The following is a 12713-nucleotide window of genomic DNA, read 5'->3' as shown; positions in this document are numbered from 1 at the left end:
TCTCATGGTGGTTTTGTCATTTACTGCTATTTTTTTTAAAAAAAAATTATATAAGTAACACATGTTCCTTGTAGAAAATTTGAGAATTTAACAAAAATAATGTGATGGTCTTTCTTATGTGTCTATTTGGCTGGGCTACAGACACAGTTTGATCAAACACTAACCTAAATGTTGCTGTGCAGGTATCTCTTGTAGGTGTGATTAAAGTTTGTAATCAGTTGATTTTAAGTAAAAGAGATTATCCTAGATAACCTGGGTGGATCTGATTCAGTTAGCTGAAAGACTGAAGAAGAAAAGGTATTCTGCCTGTGGCAGCTCACCTGAGGGTCCAGCCTGCCCTGCAGCCCCCCCATGGAGCAATCCAATTCCTTGCCACAAATCTCTTAACTGAGGAATGCAGGTTCTACTTCTTTGGTTGGACCCTGACTGATACACAAAGAAGACAACTTCATTCTCCATAATCTCACCATCCAGGGGTCATCACGGACATCTTGGTTATTTTCCTTCTAGTCTTTTTTCCCCCTTTCTATCCATGAACATGAATGTTTCAAATGAAGTCATGACCCTTCTGTACGTCTTGCCAGTTTACATTGCTGGGCATCTTAAATCCTTCGTTACAGAGTCCATGTGCTTTTCTCTCCCAGGAATATGACTGGTGAAGAGGAAGGTCACTCAGTGTCCCACCTTGGGTGGACATTTGTGTTGCTATCGTGTTTGTACGGTAACAAATATCACTCATGCTTTCACTCCACCAAGCATTGTGCTTCCGGAAAAGAGGACTTTTTTCTGGTCACACACCACTGTGTGTCCCTTGGCCAGTCCCAGGACCAGGTGGAGTGGCTGACCTTCCGAGTCATCTCAGAGGGCCAAGGCTGGAGACACCTGGCACTCCTGAAAGGTGAGCACCAGCATGGAGCCTGGCCAAGCTATGCTGGGCCTGCTTTCCTGGCTCACAAAGAAAAAGTGCCTAGTCACTGTAGCTTGTAACTTGAGGAGTGGCGCCTGGGCACCTCCCTGGGTAGGGAGCAGGAAGCAGCCTCAACAGCCCCCATCAGCTGCTGCCTAGGGGCGCCGGGCCAGGCTGGCTAGGGCAGCCCTGTTGGCGCCTCTAGGCCAGCTGGGTCCCACTTGCACCACCTGCGGGAGGGAGTGCAGAGAGATCACCATCCTGTTCCCTCTCCTGACAGCTCCTGGTTTCCCTGGGCAAGCTGGCGTGGTGGAGGTGGCCTTTGTTCCCCTGGATATTAAAGATGAACGTTTTTGCTTTGCTGTGGGGAGATGAAGTGGATTTTCTCCTGCACAGTTGTTGAATAGCTGAGGTGATGGTTACTGAGGGTAGGGCTGGAGCACTCTGGAGAAGGGCATGGTTGTTTCCCTGTTCTGAGCCACATAGCTCCTCCTGGGAAACGTGAAGCCATACCAGCGCCTCCCTCATAGGTTGGCTGGGAGGAGGAGGAGCTTTGGGAAGGCCCAAGCTCAGGAGGGTTACCCTCCAAACACAATGGCTTTTACTATCTCTCAGCCCACCCCCACCTTCAGAATTAGCAATGACATCTAGCCAGCCATCCTGTTCTTGTGACTTAGAGACTCCAAGGCCTCCAAAAAGCGTTTGCTCTATGCTACTGAGCCAGACAGAAACGTACTGCTGGTGCTGGTCACCCAGGCAAGACAGTGACATGGTTTTGCCATCACTGACCCTTTGATTCACTCATTAATTCACTTGTTCGTTCCATTTACCAAGGCCTGTGTGCTGGCACTGTGCTAGATGCTCAGGGAAGATGATCCTCTCTCGGTTTTTGGTTCATAGGTCACAGGTCACAGGTCAGCAGGGGCTGTGTGTCCTGCGGCCCTGTCCTGTGATCTGTACAAAGAATTGCCTGCTAAGGCTGCAGATCAGGGAAGGCTTCAAGGAGGAGGTGACCATCAAAAGCACATTTTGAAATAACAGTATTCCTTGTCACAAAACTGTACCTGTGTCAAGCTGGGATGGGTGAGAGGGACTGAGACAATAAAGTTGTTTCAAATCTTAAAACCCTGACTTGGAAAGCAGCAATGGTGGTGGAGGAGAAAGGAGTGCTGGATTTGCACCCACCTTCTGCCCTGGGCCTCGGCTTCCTCACTCCACTGGTGTCCTGGCAGGATGCCTCTGAGCCCCGCTGGCCCTCCTGCTCTTATGAAGCAGGATCCATAAACAGTGAGTGAAAACATCACCAGAAACAACCAGGAAGCCTAAAATCCCAACCCCTACAGCTCTTGTTTAGGACCCGGTCACCTTAGTTTTTCATGAAATCCTGATGAACATGATTCCCTGGTTTCCTAGCTCATGACAGCTGAAAAGTAGCAGGTGAGCAAGTCACTCTAGCTTCGAATAAACAGTGGTAACGAGTGACCTAAGGAACTATAAAAAGCAATCTAGAATATCTGTCATGGAGGCAACAGAGTCAAGAAAAAATTCTAGACCAGCTCTCCGGTCTGCTGGGCTTTAGGTGCTCCACTCACCACTGGCTTAATGAGCAGCTGCCTTTGGCACGTCCTCAGTCACGCTCAGCTTCAACTCCCTTCTCCCTCACATGGGTTATTGTGAAGATCAAGAAAATAACGACAGCAATCCTTCAGTGGTGAATGAGCTTGCATTAGTGATGACTGGTATGTGTGTACAACATAGTCACACAGCAAGAGTTAAGCCTATGCTCTGCCCCGAGAAAGCAGGCAGGTATAGCAAATATTTTAGGGAGAAGTATTTGGAAACATACTTAATGTGAACAATTATTAGGGAGACAGGATTAACGCTTTTTTCCCCCTCTATTTCCCATAATAATCATATTTTACTTTCTTCCCACCCTCTTTTCCTCCTTCCTTCTCATCCTGGATGCCTGGCACATATGACAGCTCATTACACATGAACTGAGTGAATCTGGGAAATGACCCGGCTGGAAAGCCCCTATAAAACAGTGTTTTGGGCCGTAATTAGAACTGTACCCTCGATCTGGGGACACCTTAGAGGAATAAATAAAGTTCTCTAGATGTCTCCTCTTGAGTTACACACTGAAAATTTAGCTACCAGGGAGAGAAGTGCTCATGTAATGCAGAAACCCTGGGGCTCAGGTTGGAAACAGGGAGACAAGAGTTTGTTGGTTTTGTTCTCTTACCCCACACCCCCTCACAGTATGAGGCTCTGGCAAAGTGCAGCAACTCATCCCAAAGTTCCTGTTTCTGTAAATGCAATAAAAACACAATGAAAATATAGTAGGTGCTAAAACTTGGTTTTGAACTTTTATTAAAAAAATATATTTGCAAACATATAAAATTTAGGATGAAAAATGCTCATTTGAAAACAGGTAATAACTTAATATTTGCAAACATACACAGATGGTATAAAATCCATACCATTAAAAATGTTAATGATGCCGTATTGCGCTCATGGAACAGAAATCTTGCTGTAGTTCCAGAGCTGCTCACCCCCACATTGCAGGGAGCTGAGACTCTGGTACACTGAAAATCATGGGAGCCACATGGCCAAAGCAATAATACAGAATAAAAAACCATTTAGAACACATATTTTAAAAACACGTTTCTTAAGGAATCACACAGATAAAAGGGAAACACAATTGTGCATTTTCCCCATTCAAAGTGAACGATATTGCATCTCAGCATTTCAAATGAAGATGTCAAATACAAAACCGAGTGAAACATTGCACACATCTCTCCTGCTGAATTTGCTGAAAAACAGGCTCCTTGAGGCCCCGGCCCACTCAGAGAAATGTTCTCAAGCACAGCTTTTAAAAAGCCAGTGTAAGTTGCTTTACTTGGTTCAGATCTTAACATTTTAGACACCTGAACACACAGGGCACCATTGATTCCAGAGGGCCCTCTGAATACAAATGAAGAAAACCAAAGACAGGTAAGAAAGAAACACATGCTCAGCAGCAAATGCGCAGCAAGAACGTGGGACGCACGTCTCTGTGATTCCTCGTCTTCGCTCACGCGGGCCGAGCCCACTTGTGCCTGTGCCACCTCTCATCCCTCTGTGTTCTACGTCTTGCCCAGAGATACAGTATGATGGCTGATTTTGTTTTTTAAGCAGGTAGGCACCTTCAATTTCATGTTGCATTGTTAGTAATACAATGGCAGTTATGGCCTGTACTACCAAAATGAGAAAGTTTCAAACTACATTCTTTGGGGAGGAGAGTAATAAAGCTGCATGGTTTAAAAATATTTACCTAGTAGAAGATCTGATGGGGTTTACAATTTTTACAAGAAAACATAGGTGGATAAAGAACAAATACTTCACATGCAAAATCGGGTCATATTCTAAACTAAGCCTGTGCATCCTCTGGCAAGTAAGGACCCAGGTCAACTTAGGGCTCTTAACAAAACCCGTTGGTGATGGCTACCCAAAAGCCTTCGATGCTAAGCTGTGGACATTCACGCTCACATGCAGATGGCATGAAATGCTTCTCCTGACACTGACAGTCACTTGAAAACTTCAGATTCAAAGTCAAACCTTATAAACCTTGGGAGAGATGCACAATGAGGAGGAGCTTCTGCCTTAAAGGAACAGGTTGTTTGGGAGGTGAGAGTCCATTCAAAGACATCACATTTACTACAACAAAAGAGTAGTGCCATCCACAGGGGTGAGGGTGGGTGTACAGATAGGGGAGCCTAAACGCCGGTCACCTGGAGTCCTGCAAACCCAGCAAGAAGCATCTGTTTTGGTGTACATTTTGATTCAACTAAGGTTTAAAACTAAGATTCCAGTAAAGTCACTGCAGCAATGTAAACATGCAACCTAAACGAGCATGAGGTTCTGGACAGAAGCCTGAAAAAGGAATAAGGCAACTGAACCACAACTTTCGGGCCAGGGTCATCCAACTGCAACTATTCAGGCTTGGCCTGACTTCTCTAGGGACTCATTCTGGCCTGAACTTCCTGGTAATAATGACGGTGAACTTCTGGCTCCTGAATTTTCCCTAAATGCTTCCCTAATGAATATATAAATTTGGGAGTTGAAACAGGTTTACCCTTTTCAAGCCTCCATGACTCGGGCACTTAAAAGTTTACTTTCACACTAAGGAAAACTTATCACAGATTCTCTTTACTGTCTATCATATTCATTCCTTGGATTAGAGGGTGGAATTAAACAGATTTGATTACAGACCCCCTTCAGGATATTCTCTCTTAACTCTATCATACTATTACACATACTCAAATCATCATTTCAATTCAAATGTCTATCGTAAACAGAACCCTTTGATTCTTCCATTTACCAAAGCCCAGTGAGACTACACTTGGGGGTGAGCAAACCTACTAGTGCAACTGTTTTCTGAGAGCAGTCACGTGACTACATGGACACCACCTCCTGGCGTCAGCAACACTCCTTATCTTACTGTAACTTTCTCTTTCCCCGCTGATGCACGAGCAATTCATTTTTGGTTGCTGAATATTTATACTACCTTTGAAAACAAACTATTCCTAATTGAATATGAGAACTTAGAAGCTTCCCTGACATCTGCACAATTCACAAATAACTAGGCAGACAGCAATAAAAGACACTAAATAGGGAAGCAGAGAAGCTGTACAGGAAGTGTGTTTAGATTAACAAAATCCAATCAAAGTATTCTTTATGCTAAAAAACTAAGATCAAACTCAAACAAGTATGTCATTCACAAGTAATTTTCTAAAATCTCAGCTAGAAAAAAAAATCTATGGATTTATGATTGAGTTACCATTAAAGCTTAAATGATTGTTCCCGAGGAACCATCACATCTGTCAGCATTATTCACAGCTAATCCTTACGCTAGCTGGTTGAGCCAATTGGGTTTTGACCCCATCATTAAATAGTGCTCAGAAAAGTAAGCAGTGCATCTTAATTGGTTAAATACTACAAAATGACCTGTATCATAGAAATGAAGACACTTTCATTCAAAGAATATCTTAAAATTACTATTGCTGAAATAAATCAAAATCTACATTAAAATATTACTAATCACCATTACATGCCATAAAAGAATAAATATAAATCATGGCAGATCAATAGCAGCATAACAAAGCATCTTTACATATTTTCACACTTTGGGCTGCAAAAGTACTCAGCCTAGGAATACATTGGTAAAGTTCTGAATTTTACACTTTGTTTTTAACTCCATATTCTACAATAACGTAAGGGCAGTGTGAGTAACAGTTCCCTTTTCTGCATAGCTTTAAAACTAGTCTCAGTAGACTTGAGAAATGGAACCAGAATGGCTTTGTCAGATTGGTCCACTGGTCTTTTTGTCCAAGTGTTAATAAGGAAAACAATTAACAATGACTTGTAACTGTGTTTAGACAGAAAAGGAAAATAAGGCTATGATTCACACACAAACTTAACATTTTCAAAACTACTGGAGAGTCTAACTTATAGTGAAGATTTTTGATAGAATTTGGGCTTTAACCCAGCATTTACTTCAAAGGTGTGCCATGCCTGCTCCCACACCACCATGGCCCAATAGGGCCCAATTCTAATGCTATCACTGTACTGGGAGCCCGCTGCATGGCAGCACTGGGAACACTTAAAAACAAAACACAATTAAGAAATTTCAGAACTTTTAAGGCCCAAATGGGGCAGTCACATAAAATATACTTCACTTGAACAAAGCAGTCTGAATTTCTCAACTTAACCTCTGATCCTTAAAACTCGAAGCTACTTTGCACAGAGCTGACTTCTGCTCTTTTCAGAAACTGACTACCAGCCTAACACTCAAGTTTTTAGGGGGGACTGGAGGGGAGAGGAGTGTGGGTTGGGCTGAACTCTTTTGCAAGGCTGGTGGTGACCCCTCTTCCCCAAGACCTTGAATGTAAAAGCGAGCTGAAAATCAGATTTCTTATTTCACAAACTTGCTTAGAGCTGATGAAAACACCCACACAACTTAACTTAACACAATGGTCTTTTTTTTTTTTTTTTTGTCAAAACAAAGGTCTGCTGGTGATGCTTCACAGTGAAATCTCCATTATCACTGAGAACGTCACTTGGAAAACATTCTTAAGGAATGAGTCTCTCATAGGCTCAATTTCAGGATTCTCAAAACTCAGTGTTCTGTTTAGAAGTTTCCATGATGAGGCCTATTTGTTTCTGAGGTCAACACTGCCTTCAGATTTACTCTGCTCCAGTCATAAGTTGTGGTTTTCTTTGTTCTTGGTCAGAACCTGCAAGTAGACTTCATGAAGTGTACTGAGGAAGCTGGAATCATTCTGGAAGAGATGGTAATGTCACGTTTTCCTCATTAGAACTTACTTCCTTAATAACACCTTAGGAAAAAGCTGTATAAATGATTTGTATAACTAATTACCCAAAGAATTCCACCACCCAGAGACAACCATGATTAATATTTTGGAATTCACTCGGGTATTTTTCCACCAGGAGCATATGCTCAGGAAGAGAGAAACATGAGTCCTGGCTAGTCTTGAATTTTCCTTATGAACTGATTTTCTAAGAACTCATACAATTTTTTTTTTAAAGAATGAAAATTCAAAGACTAAACTGATATCCTACATACCTTGATTAGATGTATCAGTGTATCCTGGAGCTGAGACTTGCTGAGGATAATAGAAGGCTTTCTCTGATTTTCTGATGTTCCAACAGTGAGAGGAGAAGAGGAGCTTGCTTTCCTCTCAAGGTCTGAGGACCTTGTAGCTGTCTGCTCAAAAACACTTGGGGACAGCAGGACTGAGGACGCTGCTGTGGTTGTTGCAGTAACCAGTGGGGGGCCTGCCACCTGCAGGGGAACAACAGTCATTCGGCACGGAAGTGTGGAAGCCAGCAGCCAGGCCCTACAGTGGGACACCTGACAACAAGCCTGAGCAGTAGGAGACTGGAGCGCAGAGTCCAATGCTAGCCATTTGGGATTCAGATAAACACTCAGGAGCAGCATTTGAGTATTTTACATCTGGTTAGGAAGCCTGTTAGCTAAAAGATGAAGAGCCCATTTGTATGATGAGGACACTCTACAGTTGTTATCAGAAGCCAAGTCTGATCATCACAGAAGGGGAATCTGATAAATAAGAGCAGGATATGCACAATAAGAACAGTCCTATGAGAAATCAAAAATGTAAGGTTTTTACATTATGAGGGGGCAGAGAAATGACTGGAAGAGGGTATGAAGGAACTTTCTGAGGTGATGGAAATGTTATTTATCTTGATTGGATGGTTACCCAAGGGATATACATATGTTAAAACAAAAAAAAAACTGTATTTATTTATTTATTCATTAAAATTTATTTTACTAAAAAAATTTTTTGGGGGGGTGGAAGTAACTGTTTATTTATTTATTAGTATTTTTTAAAATTTAACTAATGTACTGGGGATTGAACCCATGACCTCGTGCATGCTAGGCATGCACTCTATCACTGAACTATAACCCTCCCCCCCTGCATTTTATTGTATGTAAGTTTTACTTCAATAAAAATGGAATTTTAAAAAACCCAGTTATATGAAGTATTAGTTTCTTTTGTGGTGTTCAATATATTTATTACATCATACAGATATCAAAGATACAATTAGAAAAAATTAACATCTACTTCCTTCCCCGACTTAGATGTACTTCTAGGCTAATAATGGCTAACCATCAAAAGATACCAAACAGTTGTAATGAGTTTTTAAACAAATAATCCTCACTTTTGATACAATCAACAGAGATCTAAATTTTTCTTTTCCTGCCACCCTCCTCATCTACAAAGAACCAAGAGTTTTAAAAGCGTAGTTTCTGGGTTCTGAGCCATTTAGTTTGTCTTCTGGTGCAACGCCAGGCTGAGCACTCCCACCAATCACCAAGCAGCAGGACAAGTTACAGAAAAGACCAGTTAAGGCCAGTGAGAGCTGGCTTTAGTTTAAATTCTGAGACTTGAGGAGATGTGTAAAGACTCAAAGGCAAATGGAACACAAAAGTTTAGGAACTGAAAAAGAAAAGAAGTGTGCATGTCAAGGCTGGTAGGTAATGGAGGATGGGGACAACTTTTAAAAAACAAGGTGGGGGAGAAGCAGCAAGGGACAGAGGACAGGCCTGGGAGGCTCTGCCATCAGAGCAATGGGAAAGCCAACCAGAGCAGGGCAGCCACACTGCCCTCTGCTTACCGGGACACCACAGCTCTCACCACAGCTACTCACAGAAACCAGGCCGACATGCTCTCAGCCGTGGCCCACTCGTGAACACTGATGAGTGCCCACCCTGTGAATGGCCCTGCCCTCGCACACACATAGTCAGGAAAGACATCGTTACAGAGATGACTTGAGGCCAACAAAGGCCTCAGCAATGAACACTGCCTGGGGGAGGCAAGGAGCGCTGCTCTAGGAGCGGGCATCTAAGACAGGTCTAGGCTTGAAAGCTAAAACTTTTCCCTCAAGTGACAATGTTTTACTTCATACACAGCATAAGAATTTAAACATAATGTGCTCTTCAGGAAAAGGGAATCCTTACCGGAATGGCACTGGATAACACCTTAGGCTGGGCAAAAACTTCAGGATCCTGGTTTTGCTGCATAGACTGCAATGTTTAAAAAGAAAAGTCAAATAGATGTAGCAAGCTTCAATTAAGATTTCTTAGTTACTGGGGAAAAATTGAGCTTAGCAGCAGTAAGGAACAGTTCAGACATGAACTAGATCCTAGATTCCTGAGGGGAAAGGCCGACAAGAACTGTGACAGCGCAACCACTGACTGGACTGCAGGATGAGAGCCTCAGGACAGCCCCCGGCCTCCTCCAGCTGCATCTGAGAGCAGGGGTGTGTGCAAAGCCTTTACGGCGTCTCTAAGGAAAAACCTGAAACCTGTGTCTCTTCTAAGAGCTAGGGACAGCACAAGCACGTTTGTGCTGTTCAGTCTGGCAAGATACTGGCAGCATGATCTCTCTTGATAAGGTGATTAAGCTCTGGACAGGTGGCACTAAATAGTCTTCATCCAGTGTTACACTTCCATGTGCTAAATTCTATCCTCATTCATTGGGAGACAGAGAACTTGTTGTAGAGCAAACAAACTAGAACTCAATGAAGCCCCAGGTCCTAAAATTCACCACTGCCATGTAAATGAAAACATACATGTATGCAAGCTTCCGTGCAAGGAGGCATGCCGGAGAGCAGGGTGCTGACCCAGAGGTCAGAATCTGGAGGGGGCGGCACTCAAGACTGCTGGCTGTACTTCCAGAACAGCAGGAACAGTGGCAGCAGGCACACTTCAGGGGTGGGATTCCTATCTGTTACACAGAACATTCTCTCTCCTCCTTACATTGCAGAGCGCCTCAACAGAAATGGCAAAAATTGACAATTTAATGATGAAGCTAAGACATTAAGTTCTTTCTCTTTCTGTACAGAATTTCAAAGGAATGGAACAAAATACTCCTTTAACTAAGAAATAATGTTCAATTATTATGATAGGCTCTTTTATATAATACTATTTGGCAAAATGTTAAGAGTTGGAGACTATTACTATTAAAGGGCATGAGAATGAAACCCTGAATGAAGGCAATGAATATTGTGATCTTGCATAAGTCACTTCAACTCTGACCTGATTTCCTCATTTGTAAACTCAACAACCTTATAAATTATCATGGGCAAACCTCTCCTTCACCCCCACAGCCAACCTACCACCAAGTCCCATCGATTACACTTAACAAATCCACTTGTCCACACTCCCCATTGCAGAGCCCCATCAGCTCAAGCCTGGGTGACTGTTCCAGTCTCCTTCTTAAGGGCTGTCCCACTTCCGTCTTCTCCTTTCCCAGCATGCCACCCTCAGCTCAAAGCCCTTGAAAGACTACCCAGAGCCCTCAGAAGAAACCTCTAACTCCTTGACACAGTTTACAAAGTTTTGCTCATCAACCAAATACCTGCTCCTTCAAGTTTCCTACCACATAGATCCACCAGCACTACAGTCCTTTAAGTTCAGAAAACACCTTCTCATGTCCAGGCCTCTGCATGTACTGTTTTCCTCCACACACTCTTCCTACCGCTGGCTAATTTCTACTGAGTTTTCAGATCTCAGCTGAACATCAGTTTCACCAGGAAGCTTTACTTGACCTCACAGCTCCAAATCTGAGATGCTCTCAGGGCACCCCTAAGGAGTTGGGCACAAGGCAGGCACTCAGTGAGAATACTGAGGGAGCTGGGAGTGGAACAAAGCTTGGGATACTCTGGGTCCATGGCCCTGAGTCAAATAAGGACTCCTGGAACTATCAGGTAAAAATGAACAAAACCCCCTAAAATACATACCCTGGAAGGAAAATACAAATACCGTGTCTTAGCTTTTACCAGCTGAAGTAATTCTGCGAAGTGGAACTGCGTTACAACACCATCAATCAACCATCTGGTTAATCACTGCAGGGGTTCTCATCTCCCCCTTTTTCTAGCCCCTGCCAGACTCAACATTTGTCTCTTTGAATGACTGTCTCATGTCAGTCAAAATCTAGGTTATTATAGTTTCATTCCGTCTAGTTATGGTCACCCACCCTCCCGCCAGTACCTGAAGGGGAGCAAGCACCATGTTGCTCAGGGAGGCTGAGGCTCTCGCTGCTGCTGTCTTAGGGGGAGGCTCTATGAAGCTCTCAGGCGTGGCCAGCTGGCCAGCTGCTGGAGAAAAGCTGGGTGCCACTGCACCTTTCCCAAGTGACTGTGTCTGTATTTGGTCATGCTGTGGGGTCAACCTGAGTTTCTGGAGAAGATCAACGTTTGGGAGGGGTGTCCCAGCTGTGTTTGCCATGCTCAGCGGGCTTCTGAAGGGACTCTGGTTGGCAGTCAGACTGGCGTGGCTCAGCTCAGGGACTGGCTGACTCAGGAGTGGAGACCTCTGTCTAGGCGTGGTCTTCACTGCCTGCATGATGGTGGTGTTTCGGGGTAGGCTGGGGGGAGCCTGTGCAGTAGAAGCTTCTGCTGGTAGAGTGGGACTCAGCACAGGGTGTACGTGGATCGCATAGCTTGGGGCCTGCTTTTCACTGGACTGTGTGATGGAGGCAGGAGTGATTAGCACCGGGGTGGTGACTTCAGGTTGGACTGAGTGGTGGGCAGCAGGATGGACACCCAGGTTTTCTGACTGAGGGACCCCTCCTGACTGCTCAAAGGAAAATGGTAGGAACGAGCTGGGCTCTTTCTGGGAGGCATCTCCTGGCAGTTTCTCCACTTCTTCTGAATCCAGACCCACAACTGTTGGCTGATCCTTTGGCAAAGAGGTTCCAAATAATTCTTCCACTGTCAGATGTTTGTGTCCAGATGGAGCAGACTGAAAAACAAATCAAACCACTCAATGAAAGAAATCTCTTGCAAACTAGTGTAACTAAACTTCTTTTCTATCAACCAAAACAATTTGCTGAGGCAAGGACGGATGGAGTCTGAAAATAAGGAAATGGAACTATAGATGTCCTCAGGATTAAGGCCAAGGTGCCTCTAGTCCCCTCTACCTGATGGATAGAAATATGCATTAGTCATAACATTCAAATGTCAGGGATTCCAGGTCAAGTAGCTTATACTTCATTTACATTCTTATAAAATATTGGCTATACTTCCTATTATATAGTATATCCTTGTATCTCATTTATTTTACACATAGTAGTTTGTACCTCTTAACCCCCTACCCCTATTATGCCCCTCACAATTTAACCATGTTTTTAAATTGCAGGCCATTCTTCCTTCCTACTCCCAAATCACAGAATTCTTAAGAAAAAGCAAAGCATTTAAGCCTAAAAATGTTTAATTTATA

At 43.6% G+C, this 12713-nt stretch overlaps 1 protein-coding gene across 3 annotated transcripts in view; it reads right to left on the bottom strand.

Moving 5' to 3' along the window:
• Positions 1-3247: 3247 nt before the first annotated feature.
• Positions 3248-12713, bottom strand: part of DCP1A (decapping mRNA 1A) — a 50206-nt gene continuing 40740 nt past the window's right edge. For all 3 annotated transcript variants that reach the window (XM_010985029.3, XM_010985036.3, XM_064496432.1), the window contains 4 exons: positions 11484-12236; positions 9450-9515; positions 7533-7751; positions 3248-7227 (listed from right to left, as the gene is read on the bottom strand). In XM_010985029.3, the coding sequence (XP_010983331.3) occupies positions 7147-7227; positions 7533-7751; positions 9450-9515; positions 11484-12236 (1119 nt within the window). In that variant the 3' untranslated portion in view covers positions 3248-7146. The remainder of the gene's footprint in view (positions 7228-7532; positions 7752-9449; positions 9516-11483; positions 12237-12713) is intronic.

This window comes from Camelus dromedarius, chromosome 17 (assembly GCF_036321535.1).
Source record: "Camelus dromedarius isolate mCamDro1 chromosome 17, mCamDro1.pat, whole genome shotgun sequence".
Taxonomy (NCBI): Eukaryota; Metazoa; Chordata; class Mammalia; order Artiodactyla; family Camelidae; genus Camelus; species Camelus dromedarius.
The sequence above is the reverse complement of the archived record's forward strand: the minus strand, read 5'-3'. Positions and strand labels throughout refer to the sequence as shown.